At 44.7% G+C, this 23,972-nt stretch overlaps 1 protein-coding gene across 1 annotated transcript in view; it reads right to left on the reverse strand.

The window, feature by feature from the left end:
* The window catches only part of LOC139403952 (striatin-like), a 48,224-nt gene extending 28,596 nt beyond the window's left edge, over nucleotides 1-19,628 (reverse strand). Inside the window, exons 1-4 of the mRNA XM_071147165.1 lie at nucleotides 19,526-19,628; nucleotides 15,926-16,029; nucleotides 8,465-8,538; nucleotides 2,801-2,879 (exon numbers count right to left, since the gene is read on the reverse strand). Of these exons, the coding sequence (XP_071003266.1) occupies nucleotides 2,801-2,879; nucleotides 8,465-8,538; nucleotides 15,926-16,029; nucleotides 19,526-19,573 (305 nt within the window). The 5' untranslated portion in view covers nucleotides 19,574-19,628. The remainder of the gene's footprint in view (nucleotides 1-2,800; nucleotides 2,880-8,464; nucleotides 8,539-15,925; nucleotides 16,030-19,525) is intronic.
* Between the last annotated feature and the right edge of the window lie 4,344 nt (nucleotides 19,629-23,972).

Here is a 23,972-nt window from a genome sequence, read left to right on the forward strand (position 1 = left end):
TATCTCAGCTGTGTTGAAGACAGCTAGTAAACTGGCACTCTGTAATGAGTTACTACAATAACAACAGTGTCTGTCTGTCTGTCTGTCTGTCTGTCTGTCTGCTAGTCAAATCAAAATATACTGCTGAATACAACAGGTGTAGTAGACCTCACAGTGAAATGCTGAATACAACAGGTGTAGTAGACCTTACAGTGAAATGCTGAATACAACAGGTGTAGTAGACCTTACAGTGAAATGCTGAATACAACAGGTGTAGGTAGACCTCACAGTGAAATGCTGAATACAACAGGTGTAGTAGACCTCACAGTGAAATGCTGAATACAACAGGTGTAGTAGACCTTACAGTGAAATGCTGAATACAACAGGTGTAGTAGACCTCACAGTGAAATGCTGAATACAACTGGTGTAGTAGACCTCACAGTGAAATGCTGAATACAACAGGTGTAGTAGACCTTACAGTGAAATGCTGAATACAACAGGTGTAGTAGACCTTACAGTGAAATGCTGAATACAACAGGTGTAGTAGACCTCACAGTGAAATGCTGAATACAACAGGTGTAGTAGACCTCACAGTGAAATGCTGAATACAACAGGTGTAGTAGACCTTACAGTGAAATGCTGAATACAACAGGTGTAGTAGACCTTACAGTGAAATGCTGAATACAACAGGTGTAGTAGACCTTACAGTGAAATGCTGAATACAACAGGTGTAGTAGACCTTACAGTGAAATGCTGAATACAACAGGTGTAGTAGACCTTACAGTGAAATGCTGAATACAACAGGTGTAGTAGACCTCACAGTGGAATGCTGAATACAACAGGTGTAGTAGACCTCACAGTGAAATGCTGAATACAACAGGTGTAGTAGACCTCACAGTGAAATGCTGAATACAACAGGTGTAGTAGACCTTACAGTGAAATGCTGAATACAACAGGTGTAGTAGACCTTACAGTGAAATGCTGAATACAACAGGTGTAGTAGACCTCACAGTGAAATGCTGAATACAACAGGTGTAGTAGACCTTCCAGTGAAATGCTGAATACAACAGGTGTAGTAGACCTGACAGTGAAATGCTGAATACAACAGGTGTAGTAGACTTCACAGTGAAATGCTGAATACAACAGGTGTAGTAGACCTCACAGTGAAATGCTGAATACAACAGGTGTAGTAGACCTTACAGTGAAATGCTGAATACAACAGGTGTAGTAGACCTCACAGTGGAATGCTGAATACAACAGGTGTAGTAGACCTCACAGTGAAATGCTGAATACAACAGGTGTAGTAGACCTCACAGTGAAATGCTGAATACAACAGGTGTAGTAGACCTTACAGTAAAATGCTGAATACAACAGGTGTAGTAGACCTGACAGTGAAATGCTGAATACAATGACCTCCTCCCTATAGGCTGTCGCGTTGTTGTCGGTGATCAGGCCTACTACCACTGTTGTGTCATCGGCAAATTTAATGATGGTGTTGGAGTCGTGCAGTCATGAGTGAACAGGGAGTACAGGAGGGGGCTGAGCACGCACCCCTGAGGGGCCCCTGTGTTGAGGATCAGCATGGCGGATGTGTTGTTACCTACCCTTACCACCTGCGGGCAGCCCGTAAGGAAGTCCAGGATCCAGTTGCAGAGGGAGGTGTTTAGTCCCAGGTTCCTTAGCTTAGTGATGAGTTTTGTGGGCACTATGGTGTTGAACGCTGAGCTGTTGTCAATGAATAGCATTCTAACATAGGTGTTCCTTTTGTCCAGGTGGGAAAGGGCAGTGTGGAGCGCAAAAGAGACAGCATCATCTGTGGATCTGTTGGGGCAGTATGCAAATTGGAGTGGGCCTAGGGTTTCTGGGATAATGGTGTTGATGTGAGCTATGACCAGCCTTTCAACGCACTTCATGGCTACAGATGTGAGTGCTACGGGTCGGTAGTCATTTAGGCAGGTTATCTTGATGTTCTTGGGCACAAGCACTATGGTGGTCTGCTTGTTGGTATTAAAGACTCGGACAGGGAGAGGTTGGAAATGTCAGTGAAGACACTTGCTAGTTGGTCAGCGCATGCTTGGAGTACAAGTCTTGGTAATCCGTCTGGCCCTGCAGTCTTATGAATGTTGACCTGATGAATGATGACCTTGTTTCCAGGGTTAGTGGTATGGTATAGTAACTCACTGTCTGAGGAGCTGACGACCTTGTTTCCAGGGTTAGTGGTAGTGGTATAGTAACTCACTGTCTGAGGAGCTGATGACCTTGTTTCCAGGGTTAGTGGTATGGTATAGTAACTCACTGTCTGAAGAGCTGATGACCTTGTTTCCAGGGTTAGTGGTAGTGGTATGGTATAGTAACTCACTGTCTGAGGAGCTGACGACCTTGTTTCCAGGGTTAGTGGTATGGTATAGTAACTCACTGTCTGAGGAGCTGACGGCCTTGTTTCCAGGGTTAGTGGTATGGTATAGTAACTCACTGTCTGAGGAGCTGACGACCTTGTTTCCAGGGTTAGTGGTATGGTATAGTAACTCACTGTCTGAGGAGCTGACGACCTTGTTTCCAGGGTTAGTGGTATGGTATAGTAACTCACTGTCTGAGGAGCTGATGACCTTGTTTCCAGGGTTAGTGGTAGTGGTATGGTATAGTAACTCACTGTCTGAGGAGCTGACGACCTTGTTTCCAGGGTTAGTGGTATGGTATAGTAACTCACTGTCTGAGGAGCTGACGGCCTTGTTTCCAGGGTTAGTGGTATGGTATAGTAACTCACTGTCTGAGGAGCTGACGACCTTGTTTCCAGGGTTAGTGGTATGGTATAGTAACTCACTGTCTGAGGAGCTGACGGCCTTGTTTCCAGGACAACTGGTTGTTCAAGGACCCAGGAGTCTCATTCTCAATCACCTCGTCTGTGGACAGAGAAACACAGAGAAACATGCTGAGCAACTATCACATAAACATCAACCACAACACAACATCACACAGTGACAGAAACATCAACCCCAATACAACATCACACAGTGACAGAAACATCAACCCCAATATCACACAGTGCCAGAAACATCAACCACAACATCACACAGTGAGAGAGAAACATCAACCACAACATCACACAGTGAGAGAGAAACATCAACCACAACATCACACAGTGACAGAAACATCAACCCCAATATCACACAGTGACAGAAACATCAACCACAACATCACACAGTGACAGAAACATCAACCCCAATATCACACAGTGACAGAAACCTCAACCACAACATCACACAGTGACAGAAACATCAACATCACACAGTGACAGAAACATCAACCACAACATCACACAGTGAGAGAGAAACATCAACCACAACATCACACAGTGACAGAAACATCAACCACAATATCACGCAGTGAGAGAGAAACATCAACCACAACATCACACAGTGACAGAAACATCAACCACAACATCACACAGTGACAGAAACATCAACCGCAACATCACACAGTGACAGAAACATCAACATCACACAGTGACAGAAACATCAACCACAACATCACACAGTGAGAGAGAAACATCAACCACAACATCACACAGTGACAGAAACATCAACCACAACATCACACAGTGAGAGAGAAACATCAACCACAACATCACACAGTGAGAGAGAAACATCAACCACAACATCACACAGTGACAGAAACATCAACCACAACATCACACAGTGAGAGAAACATCAACCACAACATCACACAGTGACAGAAACATCAACCACAACATCACACAGTGAGAGAGAAACATCAACCACAGCATCACACAGTGACAGAAACATCAACCCCAATATCACACAGTGACAGAAACATCAACCCCAATATCACACAGTGACAGAAACATCAACCCCAACATCACACAGTGACAGAAACCTCAACCACAACATCACACAGTGACAGAAACATCAACCCCAACATCACACAGTGAGAGAGAAACATCAACCACAACATCACACAGTGACAGAAACATCAACCACAACATCACACAGTGACAGAAACATCAACCCCAACATCACACAGTGAGAGAGAAACATCAACCACAACATCACACAGTGAGAGAAACATCAACCACAACATCACACAGTGACAGAAACATCAACCCCAACATCACACAGTGAGAGAGAAACATCAACCACAACATCACACAGTGAGAGAGAAACATCAACCACAACATCACACAGTGAGAGAGAAACATCAACCACAACACAACTCCACTCGTGGTCTTATTCTTCTTAGAAGCCTGTTTAATCTATGGCTCCTTATCATGAGTTCATTAGAGCCGTTCCATGGGTATAGACATTCAAGTAGAAGCCAGAGAGACTTCTCCATGTAGGAGAACTTCCATTAAGGCCCAGCACTAAGGTGTTAGCGGCAGTGTTAAGGTGTTAGCGGGCGGCGCTAAGGTGTTAGCGGTAGCACTAAGGTGTTAGCGGGCAGCACTAAGGTGTTAGCGGCAGCACTAAGGACCGCTACTTCTTTAACAGGCATTCTCTCTAAGCCTCTTTACTGTGTCACCACCCTGCTCGATGCTATGTACAAGGACCGCTACTTCTTTAACAGGCATTCTCTCTGAGCCTCTTTACTGTGTTGCCACCATGCTCGATGCTAGGTACAAGGACCACTACTTCTTTAACAGGCATTCTCTCTTTACTGTGTCGCCACCATGTTCGATGCTAGGTACAAGGACCGCTACTTCTTTAACAGACATTCTCTCTTTACTGTGTCGCCACCATGCTCGATGTTAGGTACAAGGACCACTACTTCTTTAACAGGCATTCTCTCTTTACTGTGTCACCACCATGCTCGATGTTAGGTACAAGGACCGCTACTTCTTTAACAGGCATTCTCTCTGAGCCTCTTTACTGTGTTGCCACCTTGCTCGATGCTAGGTACAAGGACCGCTACTTCTTTAACAGGCATTCTCTCTGAGCCTCTTTACTGTGTCTCCACCTTGCTCGATGCTAGGTACAAGGACCGCTACTTCTTTAACAGGCATTCTCTCTTTACTGTGTTGCCACCATGCTCGATGCTAAGTACAAGGACTGCTACTTCTTTAACAGGCATTCTCTCTGAGCCTCTTTACTGTGTTGCCACCTTGCTCGATGCTAGGTACAAGGACCGCTACTTCTTTAACAGGCATTCTCTCTGAGCCTCTTTACTGTGTTGCCACCTTGCTCGATGCTAGGTACAAGGACCGCTACTTCTTTAACAGGCATTCTCTCTTTACTGTGTTGCCACCATGCTCGATGCTAAGTACAAGGACTGCTACTTCTTTAACAGGCATTCTCTCTTTACTGTGTCTCCACCATGCTCCATGCTAGGTACAAGAACCGCTACTTCTTTAACAGGCATTCTATCTGAGCCTCTTTACTGTGTCACCACCATGCTCCATGCTAGGTACAAGGACCGCTACTTCTTTAACAGGCATTCTCTCTGAGCCTCTTTACTGTGTCTCCACCATGCTCGATGCTAGGTACAAGGACCGCTACTTTGATGCAGACCAGAAACAGGGTTTACGTGAAATGTTACATACTCAACTGGACAATAAGGAAACGGACACAGTGACGGTGTGTACCGAGGAAGAGAGGCCACGGACAGACATGGCTGGACAAGATGGAAACGGACACAGTGACAGTGTGCACCAAGGAAGAGAGGCCACGGACAGACATGGCTGGACAAGAAGGAAACGGACACAGTGACAGTGAAGAGGAAGAGAGGCCACAGACAGACATGGCTGGACAAGATGGAAACGGACACAGTGACAGTGCGTACCGAGGAAGAGAGGCCACGGACAGACATGGCTGGACAAGATGGAAACGGACACAGTGACAGTGCGTACCGAGGAAGAGAGGCCACGGACAGACATGGCTGGACAAGATGGAAACGGACACAGTGACAGTGAAGAGGAAGAAAGGCCACGGACAGACATGGCTGGACAAGATGGAAACGGACACAGTGACAGTGCGTACCGAGGAAGAGAGGCCACGGACAGACATGGCTGGACAAGATGGAAACGGACACAGTGACAGTGCGTACCGAGGAAGAGAGGCCACGGACAGACATGGCTGGACAAGATGGAAACGGACACAGCGACAGTGAAGAGGAAGAGAGGCCACGGACAGACATGGCTGGACAAGAAGGAAACGGACACAGTGACAGTGCGTACCGAGGAAGAGAGGCCACGGACAGACATGGCTGGACAAGATGGAAACGGACACAGTGACAGTGCAGAGGAAGAGAGGCCACGGACAGATATGGCTGGACAAGATGGAAACGGACACAGTGACAGTGAAGAGGAAGAGAGACCACGGACAGACATGGATGGACAAGATGGAAACGGACACAGTGACAGTGAAGAGGAAGAGAGGCCACGGACAGACATGGCTGGACAAGATAGAAACGGACACAGTGACAGTGAAGAGGAAGAGAGGCCACGGACAGACATGGCTGGACAAGATGGAAACGGACACTGTGACAGTGAAGAGGAAGAGAGGCCACGGACAGACATGGCTGGACAAGATGGAAACGGACACAGTGACAGTGCGTACCGAGGAAGAGAGGCCACGGACAGACATGGCTGGACAAGATGGAAACGGACACAGTGACAGTGCGTACCGAGGAAGAGAGGCCACGGACAGACATGGCTGGACAAGAAGGAAATGGACACAGTGACAGTGAAGAGGAAGAGAGGACTAGGACAGACATGGCTAGACAAGAAGGAAACGGACACAGTGACAGTGAAGAGGAAGAGAGGCCACGGACAGACATGGCTGGACAAGATGGAAACGGACACTGTGACAGTGAAGAGGAAGAGAGGACTAGGACAGACATGGCTAGACAAGAAGGAAACGGACACAGTGACAGTGAAGAGGAAGAGAGGCCACGGACAGACATGGCTGGACAAGATGGAAACGGACACTGTGACAGTGAAGAGGAAGAGAGGCCACGGACAGACATGGCTGGACAAGATGGAAACGGACACTGTGACAGTGAAGAGGAAGAGAGGACTAGGACAGACATGGCTAGACAAGAAGGAAACGGACACAGTGACTGTGAAGAGGAAGAGAGGACACGGACAGACATGGCTAGACAATAAGGAAACGGACACAGTGAAGCACTGAGGAAGAGAGGACACGGACAGAGAGCTGAAACATCACTGTTTGACATGTATGATGAAATCCTGGTTGAGAACGAAACGACTGAACAACAAAACAGCACAGCAAGTAAGTGAAATAAATAGGTTTTGATGATGTTTTACTGGTAATGGGGACATACGTAAATGGAAACAAAATAACTTTTTGGTCAGTGTGGTGTGAGTGTGTAACCTTTATGTAACAAGTCAGTTAAGAACAAATTCTTATTTACAATGACGGCCTACCCCGGACGACGTTGGGCCAATTGTGTGCCGCCCTATGGGACTCCCAATCACGGCCGGATGTGATACAGCCTGGTTTCAAACCAGGGACTGTAGTGACGCCTCTTGCACAGAGATGCAGTGCCTTAGACCGCTGCGTGCATGTGTGTGTGTGTGTTAACTATACTAGAATGCTTAACAGGCCGCAACATTTTTTTATAAATCGATATTGGTTTAATTTTGTCAAGGAAAATATCGGATATCGGTATCGGCCAAAAATGTCATATCGGTGCATCCCTACTTGGTAATTTAGGAGAGAGGGGAGAGGAGAAGAGAGAGACGTGCCTAATTTAGGCACATGAACACGCACACCACGACACACACACCCCAACACACACACACCCCGACACACACACACCCCGACACACACACACCCCGACACACACACACCCCGACACACACACACCCCGACACACACACACCCCGACACACACACACCCCGACACACACACACCCCGACACACACACACCCCGACACCTCTCCGGTTCATCAACACTTCCAGAGAGCTGATGCTTTGAACAGACAGAACAGGCTGTATCTTATGAATAAAGATGATGAATGATGAGGAGGACACATCCCTAAAGACAGGAGGGAATCAGAACATGGAGACCAATAGGACACATCCCTAAAGACAGGAGGGAATCAGAACATGGAGACCAATAGGACACATCCCTAAAGACAGGAGGGAATCAGAACATGGAGACCAATAGGACACATCCTTAAAGACAGGAGGGAATCAGAACATGGAGACCAATAGGACACATCCCTAAAGACAGGATGGAATCAGAACATGGAGACCAATAAGACACATCCCTAAAGACAGGAGGGAATCAGAACATGGAGACCAATAGGACACATCCCTAAAGACAGGAGGGAATCAGAACATGGAGACCATCAGAGAGAGTGTTGGTACACATACATGGTGAAACTATTGGATAAGACATGTGTAAAAGTCTACACAGCCAGACAGGATTCAGGTATGTGAATGCTGCATTCTCTAGGATTTAGTACCGCCATAGAAGAAGAGGGTCGTGTGTAAGTTGTCCTACCGTAGTCATAGCTGGGAGGTTTCACGTCTCCTTGGTTCAACTCCGTTCCATATTTTAACTTGTGGTACTTGGACCTGGAAGAGAAAGCAGAAACAACTGTTCAAAGATGCTGATGATTAAGATCGACAGAGAAACATTGTCCGCACTTCAATCAGTATAATAACTTGGGATCACAGTTCCTGTTAACTAGTCAGCGAATTCCTGTTAACTAGCCAGAACATTCCTGTTAACTAGCCAGAACATTCCTGTTAACTAGCCAGTTCATTCCTGTTAACTAACCAGAATATTCCTGTTAACTAACCAGAAAATTCCTGTTAACTAACCAGAACATCCCTGTTAACTAACCAGAATATTCCTGTTAACTAGCCAGAATATTCCTGTTAACTAACCAGAAAATTCCTGTTAACTAGCCAGTGCATTCCTGTTAACTAGCCAGTGCATTCCTGTTAACTTGCCAGTGCATTCCTGTTATCTAGCCAGTGCATTCCTGTTAACTAACCAGAGCATTCCTGTTAACTAACCAGAACATTCCTGTTAACTAACCACAGCATTCCTGTTAACTAGCCAGTGCATTCCTGTTAACTAACCAGAGCATTCCTGTTAACTAGCCAGTGCATTCCTGTTAACTAGCCAGAACATTCCTGTTAACTAGCCAGAACATTCCTGTTAACTAGCCAGAACATTCCTGTTAACTAGCCAGTGCATTCCTGATAACTAGCAAAAACATTCCTGTTAACTAGCCAGGACATTCCTGTTAACTAGCCAGAACATTCCTGTTAACTAACCAGAATATTCCTGTTAACTAGCCAGAATATTCCTGTTAACTAACCAGAGCATTCCTGTTAACTAACCAGAGCATTCCTGTTAACTAACCAGAACATTCCTGTTAACTAACCAGAACATTCCTGTTAACTAACCAGAACATTCCTGTTAACTAACCACAACATTCCTGTTAACTTGCCACCGCATTCCTGTTAACTAACCAGAACATTCCTGTTAACTAACCAGAACATTCCTGTTAACTAACCAGAACATCCCTGTTAACTAACCAGAATATTCCTGTTAACTAACCAGAATATTCCTGTTAACTAACCAGAACCTTCCTGTTAACTAACCAGAATATTCCTGATAGATATTCCTGACAGATAGTCCTTACTGCTATTAGAAACACATTGAATAACAGATAGTCCTTACTGCTATTAGCCCATAGAAACACATTGAATAACAGATAGTCCTTACTGCTATTAGCCCATAGAAACACATTGAATAACAGATAGTCCTTACTGCTATTAGCCCATAGAAACACATTGAATAACAGATAGTCCTTACTGCTATTAGCCAATAGAAACACATTGAATAACAGATAGTCCTTACTGCTATTAGCCCATAGAAACACATTGAATAACAGATAGTCCTTACTGCTATTAGCCCATAGAAACACATTGAAAAACAGATAGTCCTTACTGCTATTAGAAACACATTGAATAACAGATCTGCTGCAGGCTGCCTGTATTTATTCATCATCATCATCATCATCATCAAGGATCTGCTGCTGGCTGCCTGTATTCATTCAACATCATCATTAAGGATCTGCTGCAGGCTGCCTGTATTTATTCATCATCATCATCATCAAGGATCTGCTGCAGGCTGCCTGTATTTATTCAACATCATCATCATCATTATTAAGGATCTGCTGCAGGCTGCCTGTATTTATTCAACATCATCATCATCAAGGATCTGCTGCAGGCTGCCTGTATTTATTCATCATCATCATCATCATCATTAAGGATCTGCTGCAGGCTGCCTGTATTTATTCATCATCATCATCATCAAGGATCTGCTGCAGGCTGCCTGTATTTATTCAACATCATCATCATTAAGGATCTGCTGCAGGCTGCCTGTATTTATTCATCATCATCATCAAGGATCTGCTGCAGGCTGCCTGTATTTATTCATCATCATTAAGGATCTGCAGCAGGCTGCCTGTATTTATTCATCATCATCTTCATCATCATCAAGGATCTGCAGCAGGCTGCCTGTACTTATTGATCGTCATCATCTTCATCATCATCATCAAGGATCTGCAGCAGGCTGACCGTATTTATTCATCATCATCATTAAGGATCTGCAGCAGGCTGCCTGTATTTATTCATCATCATCATCATCATCATTAAGGATCTGCTGCAGGCTGCCTGTATGTATTCATCATAATCATCATCATCATCATCATCATCATCAAGGATCTGCTGCAGGCTGCCTGAATTTATTCAACATCATCATTAAGGATCTGCTGCAGGCTGCCTGTATTTATTCATCATCATCATTAATGATCTGCTGCAGGCTGCCTGTGTGTATTCATCATCATCAAGGATCTGCTGCAGGCTGCCTGTATTTATTCATCATCATCAAGGATCTGCTGCAGGCTGCCTGTATTTATTCATCATCATCATCATCACTAAGGATCTGCTGCAGGCTGCCTGTATTTATTCATCATCATCATTAAGGATCTGCTGCAGGCTGCCTGTATTTATTCATCATCATCATCATTAAGGATCTGCTGCAGGCTGCCTGTATTTATTCATCATCATCATCATCATCATCACTAAGGATCTGCTGCAGGCTGCCTGTATTTATTCATCATCATTAAGGATCTGCAGCAGGCTGCCTGTATTTATTCATCATCATCATCATTAAGGATCTGCTGCAGGCTGCCTGTATGTATTCATCATCATTAAGGATCTGCAGCAGGCTGCCTGTATTTATTCATCATCATTAAGGATCTACAGCAGGCTGCCTGTATTTATTCATCATCATCATCATTAAGGATCTACAGCAGGCTGCCTGTAATTATTCATCATCATCAAGGATCTGCTGCATGCTGCCTGTATTTATTAATCATCATCAAGGATCTGCTGCAGGCTGCCTGTATTTATTCATCATCAAGGATCTGCTGCCTGCTGCCTGTATTTATTCATCATCATCATCATCATTAAGGATCTGCTGCAGGCTTCCTGTATTTATTCATCATCATCATCAAGGATCTGCAGCAGGTTGCCTGTATTTATTCATCATCATCATCAAGGATCTGCTGCAGGCTGCCTGTATTTATTCATCATCATCAAGGATCTGATGCAGGCTGCCTGTATTTATTCATCATCATCATTAAGGATCTGCAGCAGGTTGCCTGTATTTATTCATCATCATCAAGGATCTGATGCAGGCTGCCTGTATTTATTCATCATCATCATTAAGGATCTGCAGCAGGTTGCCTGTATTTATTCATCATCATCAAGGATCTGATGCAGGTTGCCTGTATTTATTCATCATCATCATTAATGATCTGCTGCAGGCTGCCTGTATTTATTCATCATCATCATCATCATTAATGATCTGCTGCAGGCTGCCTGTATTTATTCATCATCATTAAGGATCTGCTGCAGGCTGCCTGTATTTATTCATCATCATTAAGGATCTGCTGCAGGCTGCCTGTATTTATTCATCATCATCATCATCATTAATGATCTGCAGCAGGCTGCCTGTATTTATTCATCATCATCATCATCATTAAGGATCTGCAGCAGGCTGCCTGTATTTATTCATCATCATCATCATCATTAAGGATCTGCAGCAGGCTGCCTGTATTTATTCATCATCATCATCATCATCAAGGATCTGCTGCAGGCTGCCTGTATTTATTCATCATCATTAAGGATCTGCTGCAGGCTGCCTGTATTTATTCATCATCATCATCATCATCAAGGATCTGCTGCAGGCTGCCTGTATTTATTCATCATCATCAAGGATCTGCTGCAGGCTGCCTGTATTTATTCATCATCATCATCATCATCAAGGATCTGCTGCAGGCTGCCTGTATTTATTCATCATCATTAAGGATCTGCTGCAGGCTGCCTGTATTTATTCATCATCATCATCAAGGATCTGCAGCAGGCTGCCTGTATTTATTCATCATCATCATTAAGGATCTGCTGCAGGCTGCCTGTATTTATTCATCATCATTAAGGATCTGCTGCAGGCTGCCTGTATTTATTCATCATCATCATCATCATTAATGATCTGCAGCAGGCTGCCTGTATTTATTCATCATCATCATCATTAAGGATCTGCTGCAGGCTGCCTGCATTTATTCATCATCATCATCATCAAGGATCTGCTGCAGGCTGCCTGTATTTATTCATCATCATCATGGATCTGCTGCAGGCTGCCTGTATTTATTCAACATCATCATCATTAAGGATCTGCTGCAGGCTGCCTGTATTTATTCATCATCATTAAGGATCTGCAGCAGGCTGCCTGTATTTATTCATCATCATCATCATCAAGGATCTGCTGCAGGCTGCCTGTATTTATTCATCATCATCATCATTAAGGATCTGCTGCAGGCTGCCTGTATTTATTCATCATCATCATTAAGGATCTGCTGCAGGCTGCCTGTATTTATTCAACATCATCATAATTAAGGATCTGCAGCAGGCTGCCTGTATTTATTCATCATCATCATCATCATCATCATCATTAAGGATCTGCTGCCTGCTGCCTGTAATTATTCATCATCATCAAGGATCTGCTGCAGGCTGCCTGTATTTATTAATCATCATTAAGGATCTGCAGCAGGCTGCCTGTATTTATTCATCATCATCATCATCATCATTAAGGATCTGCTGCCTGCTGCCTGTAATTATTCATCATCATCAAGGATCTGCTGCAGGCTGCCTGTATTTATTAATCATCATCATCATCATTAAGGATCTGCTGCAGGCTGCCTGTATTTATTCAACATCATCATCAAGGATCTGCTGCAGCCTGCCTGTATTTATTCATCATCATCATCATCATTAAGGATCTGCTGCCTGCTGCCTGTAATTATTCATCATCATCAAGGATCTGCTGCAGGCTGTCTGTATTTATTCATCATCATTAAGGATCTGCTGCAGGCTGCCTGTATTTATTCAACATCATCATCATTAAGGATCTGCTGCAGGCTGCCTGTATTTATTCATCATCATCATTAAGGATCTGCTGCAGGCTGCCTGTATTTATTCATTATCATCATCATCATCATCATTATTAAGGATCTGCTGCAGGCTGCCTGTATTTATTCATCATCATTAAGGATCTGCTGTAGGCTGCCTGTATTTATTCATTATCATCATCATCATCATCATTATTAAGGATCTGCTGCAGGCTGCCTGTATTTATTCATCATCATCATCATCATTAAGGATCTGCTGCCTGCTGCCTGTAATTATTCATCATCATCAAGGATCTGCTGCAGGCTGCCTGTATTTATTAATCATCATCAAGGATCTGCTGCAGGCTGCCTGTATTTATTCATCATCATCATCATTAAGGATCTGCTGCAGGCTGCCTGTATTTATTCATCATCATCATCATTAAGGATCTGCTGCAGGCTGCCTGTATTTATTCATCATCATCATCATTAAGGATCTGCTGCAGGCTGCCTGTATTTATTCATCATCATCATCATTAATGATCTGCTGCAGGCTGCCTGTATTTATTCAACATCATCATCATTAAGGATCTGCTGCAGGCTGCCTGTATTTATTCATCATCATTAAGGATCTGCTGCAGGCTGCCTGTATGTATTCATCATCATCATCAAGGATCTGCTGCAGGCTGCCTGTATTTATTCATCATCATCAAGGATCTGCTGCAGGCTGCCTGTATTTATTCATCATCATTAAGGATCTGCTGCAGGCTGCCTGTATGTATTCATCATCATCATCAAGGATCTGCTGCAGGCTGCCTGTATTTATTCATCATCATCAAGGATCTGCTGCAGGCTGCCTGTATTTATTCATCATCATCATCATTAAGGATCTGCTGCAGGCTGCCTGTATTTATTCATCATCATCATCATCATCAAGGATCTGCTGCAGGCTGCCTGTATTTATTCATCATCATCATCATCATTAAGGATCTGCAGCAGGCTGCCTGTATTTATTCATCATCATCATCATTAAGGATCTGCTGCAGGCTGCCTGTATTTATTCATCATCATCATCATCATCATTAAGGATCTGCTGCAGGCTGCCTGTATTTATTCATCATCATTAAGGATCTGCTGCAGGCTGCCTGTATTTATTCATCATCATCATCATCATTAAGGATCTGCTGCAGGCTGCCTGTATTTATTCATCATCATTAAGGATCTGCTGCAGGCTGCCTGTATTTATTCATCATCATCATCATCATTAAGGATCTGCTGCAGGCTGCCTATATATATTCATCATCATTAAGGATCTGCTGCAGGCTGCCTGTATTTATTCATCATCATTAAGGATCTGCTGCAGGCTGCCTGTATTTATTCATCATCAAGGATCTGCTGCAGGCTGCCTGTATTTATTCAACAACACATGATGCTCAAAACGGGGGCCCCTCAGGGGTGCGTGCTGAGTCCCCTCCTGTACTCCCTGTTCACCCACGACTACGTGGCCACGCACAACTCCAACACCATCATTAAGCTTAGAGACACGACGGTGGTAGGATCTGGCAGTGTGGTGCCAGGACAACAACCTCTCCCTCAACAAGACAAAGGAGCTGATCGTGGACTACAGGAAACGGAGGGCTAAGCACGCCCCCATCCACATCGACGGGGCTGTAGTGGAGTGGGTCAAGGAGCTTCAAGATCCTCAGTGAAAAAAATAAATAAAAAGGCCCTCAGATTCTCAAAAAGTCCTACAATTGCACCATTGAGAGCAGCTTGATTGGCTGCATCACCGCTTGGTATGGTGTCAGAGGAAGAACCTAAAAATTGTCAAAGACTCCAGCCACCCAAGTCATAGACTGTTCTCTCTGCTATCACATGGCAAGCGGTACCGATGCAGTATGGAACCAACAGGACCCTGAACAGTTTCCACCCTCAAGCTAGAAGACTGCTAAATAGTTGGTTAAATAGCTACCTGGAATATATGCATTGACCTTTTTTGCACTAATCTCTTGACTCATCACATACGTTGCTGTTACTGTTTATTATCTATCCCGTTAACTAGTAACTTTATCCCTACTTATATTGTACATATCTACCCCTGCACATTGACTCAGTACTGGTAGCCTGTGTATATAGCGAAGTTACCGTTACTCATTGTGTGTTAATGGACTCAGTACTGGTACCCCGTGTATATAGCCAAGTTACCGTTACTCATTGTGTGTTAATCGACTCAGTACTGGTACCCCGTGTACAGGCTGTACAGACACATCACACCAGGGACTCCCTTTATCCCCCTGGCATTGTAGACCCTCTGATTTCTGCTGTGTTAAGTCTCATGGTCATTTGAAGACGTCATGTAGAGACATCTTTGGCTGTCAGGCCCTCTGTCATTATCAGTGTGGTGAATTAAATGTGAAAGGTCACAGGGTCATGTGATGATGTCAGTATGATGTCAGAAGGCAGTGTAATGTGATAAGATGCAGGGTGCATACCTCTCCTGTTTGAGGGCATATTCCAGCATTTTAATCCTCCTGACGAGATCCTTCTTCAGGTTCTCCTGTCCTTTCCTCTCTCCCTGCAGGAAGGCTATCTGGGCCTGAGGAGACACACCACATATACACACCTACCATTAACACTAGGCTTGGGTAGTATACCATATATACAGAATACAGGGGTATTTGGAATAAAGACAGGTGGGTTTTCAATACTGTCAATACCGTTGAAACTATTTATTTTGAAGTGTTTTAATACATTTGAATACTTGTAGCTACGTTTAAGTAAATACCTGCAGGAAACTTGTTCAATTCATTAGAAGAACATTAAGTTCACCGGTCACATTATGATGACGCTTAGCAACAGAACAGTATACTGGTCACATTATGATGACGCTTAGCAACAGAACAGTATACTGGTCACATTATGATGACGCTCAGCAACAGAACAGTATACTGGTCACATTATGATGACGCTTAGCAACAGAACAGTATACTGGTCACATTATGATGACGCTTAGCAACAGAACAGTATACTGGTCACATTATGATGACGCTTAGCAACAGAACAGTATACTGGTCACATTATGATGACGCTTAGCAACAGAACAGTATACTGGTCACATTATGATGACGCTTAGCAACAGAACAGTATACTGGTCACATTATGATGACGCTTAGCAACAGAACAGTATACCGGTCACATTATGATGATGCTTAGCAACAGAACAGTATACTGTTTACACTCGGGCTGTTGTTTTGATTCAATCGTTTTAAAATCATATCTAATGTTTGTTTTGCTACGGATTCCGCAAATTTGTGTCCCGGATTCCTGTTATGTAGCTGTTAGCCATCATTAAAATGTAGCAGGCTAATGCTAGCAGTGCTAGCCCACCAGTGTTTTTATCCACAACTAGACACAAATCAAATTGTATTTGTCATATGCGCCAAATACAACAGGTGTTTTAAAAAAAATGATATAAAAAGTAATAATTACAGAGCAGCAGTAAAATAACAATAGAAGGTCTATATACACGGGGTACCGGTACAGAGTCAACGTGGAGGCTATATACAGGGGGTACCGGTACAGAGTCAATGAGGAGGCTATATACAGGGGGTACCGGTACAGAGTCAATGTGGAGACTATATACAGGGGGTACCGGTACAGAGTCAATGTGGAGGCTATATACAGGGGGTACCCGGTACAGAGTCAAGGTGGAGGCTATATACAGGGGGTACCGGTACAGAGTCAAGGTGGAGGCTATATACAGGGGGTACCGGTACAGAGTCAATGTGGAGGCTATATACAGGGGGTACCCGGTACAGAGTCAAGGTGGAGGCTATATACAGGGGGTACCGGTACAGAGTCAAGGTGGAGGCTATATACAGGGGGTACCGGTACAGAGTCAGAGTGGAGGATATATACAGGGGGTACCGGTACAGAGTCAATGTGGAGGATATATACATGGTATTACGGTACAGAGTCAATGTGGAGGCTATATACAGGGTGTTACGGTACAGAGTCAATGTGGAGGCTATATACAGGGGGTACCGGTACAGTCAACGTGGAGGCTATATACAGGGTGTTACAGTACAGAGTCAATGTGGAGGCTATATACAGGGGGTATCGGTACAGAGTCAATGTGGAGGCTATATACAGGGGGTACCGGTACAGAGTCAATGTGGAGGCTATATACAAGGGTTACCGGTACAGAGTCAATGTGGAGGCTATATACAGGGGGTACCGGTACAGAGTCAATGTGGAGGCTATATACAGGGGGTACCGGTACAGGGTCAATGTGGAGGCTATATACAGGGGGTACCGGTACAGTCAATGTGTGGGGCCAACTGTTAGTCGAGATAATTGAGGTAATATGTACAAGTGACTATGCACAGATAACAGAGAGTAGCATCAGTGTAGGGGGGAGCAATGCAAATAGTCTGGGTATCCCTTTGATTAGATGTTCAGGAGTCTTATGGCTTGGGGGGTAGAAGCTGTTAATAAACCTCTTGGACCTAGACTTGGACCTAGACTTCCTCTGACACCGCCTGGTGGTCCTGGATAGCAGGAAGCTTGGCCCCAGTGATGTACTGGGCCGTACGCACTGCCCTCTGTAGCGCCTTGCGTTCGGAGGCCGAGCAGTTGCCATACCAGGCAACCAGCTCTCGATGGTGCAGCTGTCAAACCTTTTGAGGATCTGAGGACCCATGCCAAATTTTTAAGTCTCCTGAGGGGGAATATGTTTTTTCGTGCCCTCTTCACAACTGTCTTGGTGTGATTGGACCATGGTAGTTTGTTGTTGATGTGGACACCAAGGAACTTGAAGCTCTTAACCTGCTCCACTATAGCCCCGTCGATGAGAATGGGGGCGTGCTCCTCTTTTTCCTGTAGATCACAATCATCATCTTTTTCTTGATCGTGTTGAGGGAGAGGTTGTTGTCCTGGCACCACACGGCCAGGTCTCTGACCTCCTCCCTATAGGCTGTCTCGTTGTTGTCGGTGATCAGGCCTACCACTGTTGTGTCATCGACAAACCTAATGATGGTATTGGAGTCGTGCTTTGCCTTGCAGTCATGAGTGAACAGGGAGTACCAGGAGGGGACTGAGCACGCACCCCTGAGGGACCCCCGTGTTGAGGATCAGCGTGGCGGATGTGTTGTTACCTACCCTTACCACCTGGGGGCGGCCCATCAGGAAGTCCAGGATCCATTTGCAGAGGGAGGTGTTAAGTCCCAGGGCCCTTAGATTAGTGATGAGCTTTGAGGGCACTATGGTGTTGAACGCTGAGCTCTCGTCAATGAACAACATTCTCACATAGGTGTTCCTTTTGTCTAGGTGGGAAAGGGCAGTGTGGAGTGCAATAGATATTGCAGCGTCTGTGGACCTATTGGGGCAGTAAGCAAATTGAAGTGGGTCTAGGGCGACAGGTAAGATGGGGGTGATATGACTCTTGACTAGCCTCTCAAAGCACTTCCTGACGACAGAAGTGAGTGCTATGGGGCGATGGTAACTGAACTGAATGACTTTCTTGGATACAGCAAAAATGGTGGCCATCTTGAAGCATATGGGAACAGCAGACTGGAGAGATTGAATATGTCCGTAAACACACCAGCCAGCTGGTCTGCGCATGCTCTGAGGATGCCGTCTGGGCAGCCTTGTGAGGATTAAAATGTTTAAATGTCTTACTCACATCGGGCATGGAGAAGGAGAGCCCACAGTCCTTGGTAGCAGGCCACATCGGTGGCACTGTGTTATCCTCAAAGCGGGCAAAGAAGGTGTTTAGTTTGTCTGGAAGCAAGACGGTGTCTGCGATGTGGCTGGTTCTTCTTTTGTTGCCCGTCTGTATACATCTCGTGTCTGAACTGTTGAGTTCCGACTCCACCTTGTCCCTGTACTGGCATTGTGCCTGTTTGATTGTCTTAACTACACCGTTTATGTTCAGCCATATCACCAGTCATCTTGCCATGGTTAAATGCGGTGGTTCTTACTTTCAGTTTTGCACGAATGCCACCATCTATCCATGGTTTCTGGTTAGGGTAGGTTTTAATAGTCACAGTAGGTACAACATCTCTTACACACTTCCTTATAAACTCACTCACCGATTCAGCGTATACGTCAATATTATTCTCTGAGGCTACCCGGAACATGTCCCAGTCCGCGTGATCAAAACAATCTTGAAGTGTGGATTCCAATTGGTCAGACCAGCGCAGAATAGTCCTTGGCACAGGTACTTCCTGTTTGAGTTTCTGCCTATAGGAAGGGAGAAGCAAAATGGAGTCGTGGTCAGATATGCCGAAAGGAAGGCGGGGCCTTGTATGCATCGCGGAAGTTATATGAGCAGTGATCCAGTGTTTTACCGGCGAGAGTGCTACAGTCAATATGAATTTAGGTAGTCTTGTTCTCAAAGTTGCTTTGTTAAAAAACCCAGGTACAATAAATGCAGCTTCATAACATCTGGTTTCCAGTTTGCATAAAGTCCAGTGAAGTTCCTTGAGGGTCGTCGTGGTATCAGCTTGAGGGGGGAAATAAACGGCTGTGACAATAACCAACGAGAATTCTCTTGGGAGATAATTCGGTTGGCATTTGAAGGGTGGCTACTTTGAAGAATCTCAAATATAAAATACATGTAGATTTTTTGGGGGTTACTACATGATTCCATATGTGTTATTTCATAGTTTTGATGTCGTCTTCACTATTATTCTACAATGTAGAAAATAAAGAAAAACCCTTGAATGAGAAGGCGTTCTAAAACGTTTGACTGTATGGCAATTAGAAATGCCAGACGGGCTCGTTTTTCGTACTTGGTCACTATTAAATCAGAATAATTTGAGAGTGCTCTTCTCCACCACTGATGGCCTGATAAATCATACCCTCTCAAACCTGTGAATGTTCCTCCACATGGAAGTTTGTGGCATATTTCAGAGATAAGACAACCAACACAAGGCTGGGTATCAGTCAAGACCTGATGAGAAGTTTGATGATATGAGCCCTAGCCTACCACACAAAGGCACTGTGGATTTATTTCCCTGGTTGACACAGACATACTCAGGAAAGTGATATCACAACTTAAGCCCTCTACCTGCCTTCTCCATCCTATCCCCACCACCTTCTTCAAAACTCTTTTTAATAGCATATCTGAAGAAGTACAAGCTATTGTTAATCCCTCCCTGTTTTCGGGCACTTTCCTCACCTCACTAAAAACTGCTATGGTGAAACACCTTCTGAAGAAAAGCTCTTAGCATCTTTCTTCAATCTCCAGCCTTCCATTCTTAATCAAACTTCTGGAGAAATTGGTGTTCAAACAGCTAAATCATTTAAGTGTGAACTGTATTTAAAAAAAAATGGTTTTCATACCCACCACAACACGGCCTTAGTTAAGTGGTAAATAATCCTAGAGCCAACACAGAGACAGCCTTAGTGGTAAATGATCCTAGAGCCAACACAGAGACAGTCTTAGTGGTAAATGATCCTAGAGCCAACACAGAGACAGTCTTAGTTAAGTGGTAAATGATCCTAGAGCCAACACAGAGACAGCCTTAGTTAAGTGGTAAATGATCCTAGAGCCAACACAGAGACAGTCTTCGTGGTAAATGATCCTAGAGCCAACACAGAGACAGTCTTAGTGGTAAATGATCCTAGAGCCAACACAGAGACAGTCTTAGTTAAGTGGTAAATGATCCTAGAGCCAACACAGAGACAGTCTTAGTTAAGTGGTAAATGATCCTAGAGCCAACACAGAGACAGCCTTAGTTAAGTGGTAAATGATCCTAGAGCCAACACAGAGACAGTCTTCGTGGTAAATGATCCTAGAGCCAACACAGAGACAGTCTTAGTGGTAAATGATCCTAGAGCCAACACAGAGACAGCCTTAGTGGTAAATGATCCTAGAGCCAACACAGAGACAGCCTTAGTGGTAAATGATCCTAGAGCCAACACAGAGACAGTCTTAGTGGTAAATGATCCTAGAGCCAACACAGAGAGTCTTAGTTAAGTGGTAAATGATCCTAGAGCCAACACAGAGACAGTCTTAGTGGTAAATGATCCTAGAGCCAACACAGAGACAGCCTTAGGGGTAAATGATCCTAGAGCCAACACAGAGACAGCCTTAGTGGTAAACGATCCTAGAGCCAACACAGAGACAGCCTTAGTTAAGTGGTAAATGATCCTAGAGCCAACACAGAGACAGTCATAGTGGTAAATGATCCTAGAGCCAACACAGAGACAGTCTTAGTGGTAAATGATCCTAGAGCCAACACAGAGACAGTCTTAGTGGTAAATGATCCTAGAGCCAACACAGAGACAGCCTTAGTTAAGTGGTAAATGATCAAAGAGCCAACACAGAGACAGCCTTAGTTAAGTGGTAAATGATCACAGAGCCAACACAGAGACAGTCTTAGTGGTAAATGATCCTAGAGCCAACACAGAGACAGTCTTAGTGGTAAATGATCCTAGAGCCAACACAGAGACAGCCTTAGTGGTAAATGATCCTAGAGCCAACACAGAGACAGCCTTAGTGGTAAATGATCCTAGAGCCAACACAGAGACAGTCTTAGTGGTAAATGATCCTAGAGCGAACACAGAGACAGCCTTAGTGGTAAATGATCCTAGAGCCAACACAGAGACAGTCTTAGTGGTAAATGATCCTAGAGCCAACACAGAGACAGTCTTAGTTAAGTGGTAAATGATCATAGAGCCAACACAGAGACAGCCTTAGTTAAGTGGTAAATGATCCTAGAGCCAACACAGAGACAGCCTTAGTGGTAAATGATCCTACAGCCAACACAGAGACAGTCTTAGTGGTAAATGATCCTAGAGCCAACACAGAGACAGCCTTAGTGGTAAATGATCCTAGAGCCAACACAGAGACAGCCTTAGTGGTAAAAGATCCTAGAGCCAACACAGAGACAGCCTTAGTTAAGTGGTAAATGATCCTAGAGCCAACACAGAGACAGTCTTAGTGGTAAATGATCCTAGAGCCAACACAGAGACAGTCTTAGTGGTAAATGATCCTAGAGCCAACACAGAGACAGTCTTAGTGGTAAATGATCCTAGAGCCAACACAGAGACAGTCTTAGTGGTAAATGATCCTAGAGCCAACACAGAGACAGTCTTAGTGGTAAATGATCCTCGAGCCAACACAGACAGTCTTAGTGGTAAATGATCCTAGAGCCAACACAGAGACAGTCTTAGTGGTAAATGATCCTAGAGCCAACACAGAGACAGTCTTAGTGGTAAATGATCCTAGAGCCAACACAGAGACAGTCTTAGTTAAGTGGTAAAGGACCAAAAATCCCAAAGCCTGGGACCAAGAGACATGGAGAGACAGCCTTTTAACTATCCCAAAGGCTGGGACCAAGAGACATGGAGAGACAGCCTTTTAACTATCCCAAAGCCTAGGACCAAGATGCATGGAGAGGCGGCCTCTAGTTACTTTGACCCCAGCCTCTGGAATAGCCTGCCAGAGAACCTGAGGGGGGCTGAAACTGTGGACATATTTAAGAGATCTTGAAACACATTTGTAGCTTTGCTTTTCAGTCATTCAGGGTGTCATTCTTTTGCTTTTTTTTTATCTTGTTTGTTGTGTAGTAAATATTTTTCCTGAACGCACATTGTGTTGCATTCCATGTCTGAAATGGGCTGTATGAATAAAGCTTGATTTGATATAGTCCACAATCACGTGGGGTTTGTTTACAAGCACACAGCGATGAGAGACCAGAGCCTTGTGAGTCACAACGATGAGAGACCAGAGCCTTGTGAGTAACAACGATGAGACCAGAGCCTTGTGAGTCAGCCAGCCACCCAGCCAGCCAGCCATCCAGCCAGCCATCCAGTCAGCCAGCCATCCAGTCAGCTAGCCATCCAGTCAGCTAGCCATCCATCCATCCAGTCAGCTAGCCAGCCAGCCAGCTAGCCATCCAGTCAGAGACCAGGGCCTTGTGAGTCACAACGATGAGAGACCAGAGCCTTGTGAGTCACAACGATGAGAGACAAGAACCTTGTGAGTCACAACGATGAGAGACCAGAGCCTTGTGAGTCACAACGATGAGAGACCAGAGCCTTGTAAGTCACAACGATGAGAGACCAGAGCCTTGTGAGTCACAACGATGAGAGACCAGAGCTGGATGGCTAGCCATCACCTGGCTAGCCACCCAGTCAGCTAGCAATCCAGCTATCCATCCAGTCAACTAGCAATCCAGCTAGCCATCCAGTCAACTAGCAATCCAGCTAGCCATCCAGTCAACTAGAAATCCAGCTAGCCATCCAGTCAGTTAGCAATCCAGCTAGCCATCCAGTCAGTTAGCAATCCAGCTAGCCATCCAGTCAGTTAGCAATCCAGCTAGCCATCCAGTCAGTTAGCAATCCAGCTAGCCACCCAGTCAGTTAGCAATCCAGCTAGCCACCCAGTCAGTTAGCAATCCAGCTAGCCACCCAGTCAGTTATCCAGTCAGCTAGCCATCCAGTCAGTTACCCAGCTAGCCATCTAGCTAGCCATCCAGCCAGCCATCCAGCTAGCCATCCAGTCAGTTATAAAGCTAGCCATCCAGT

This window comes from Oncorhynchus clarkii, unplaced genomic scaffold (genome assembly GCF_045791955.1).
Source record: "Oncorhynchus clarkii lewisi isolate Uvic-CL-2024 unplaced genomic scaffold, UVic_Ocla_1.0 unplaced_contig_1850_pilon_pilon, whole genome shotgun sequence".
Classification (NCBI taxonomy): Eukaryota; Metazoa; Chordata; class Actinopteri; order Salmoniformes; family Salmonidae; genus Oncorhynchus; species Oncorhynchus clarkii.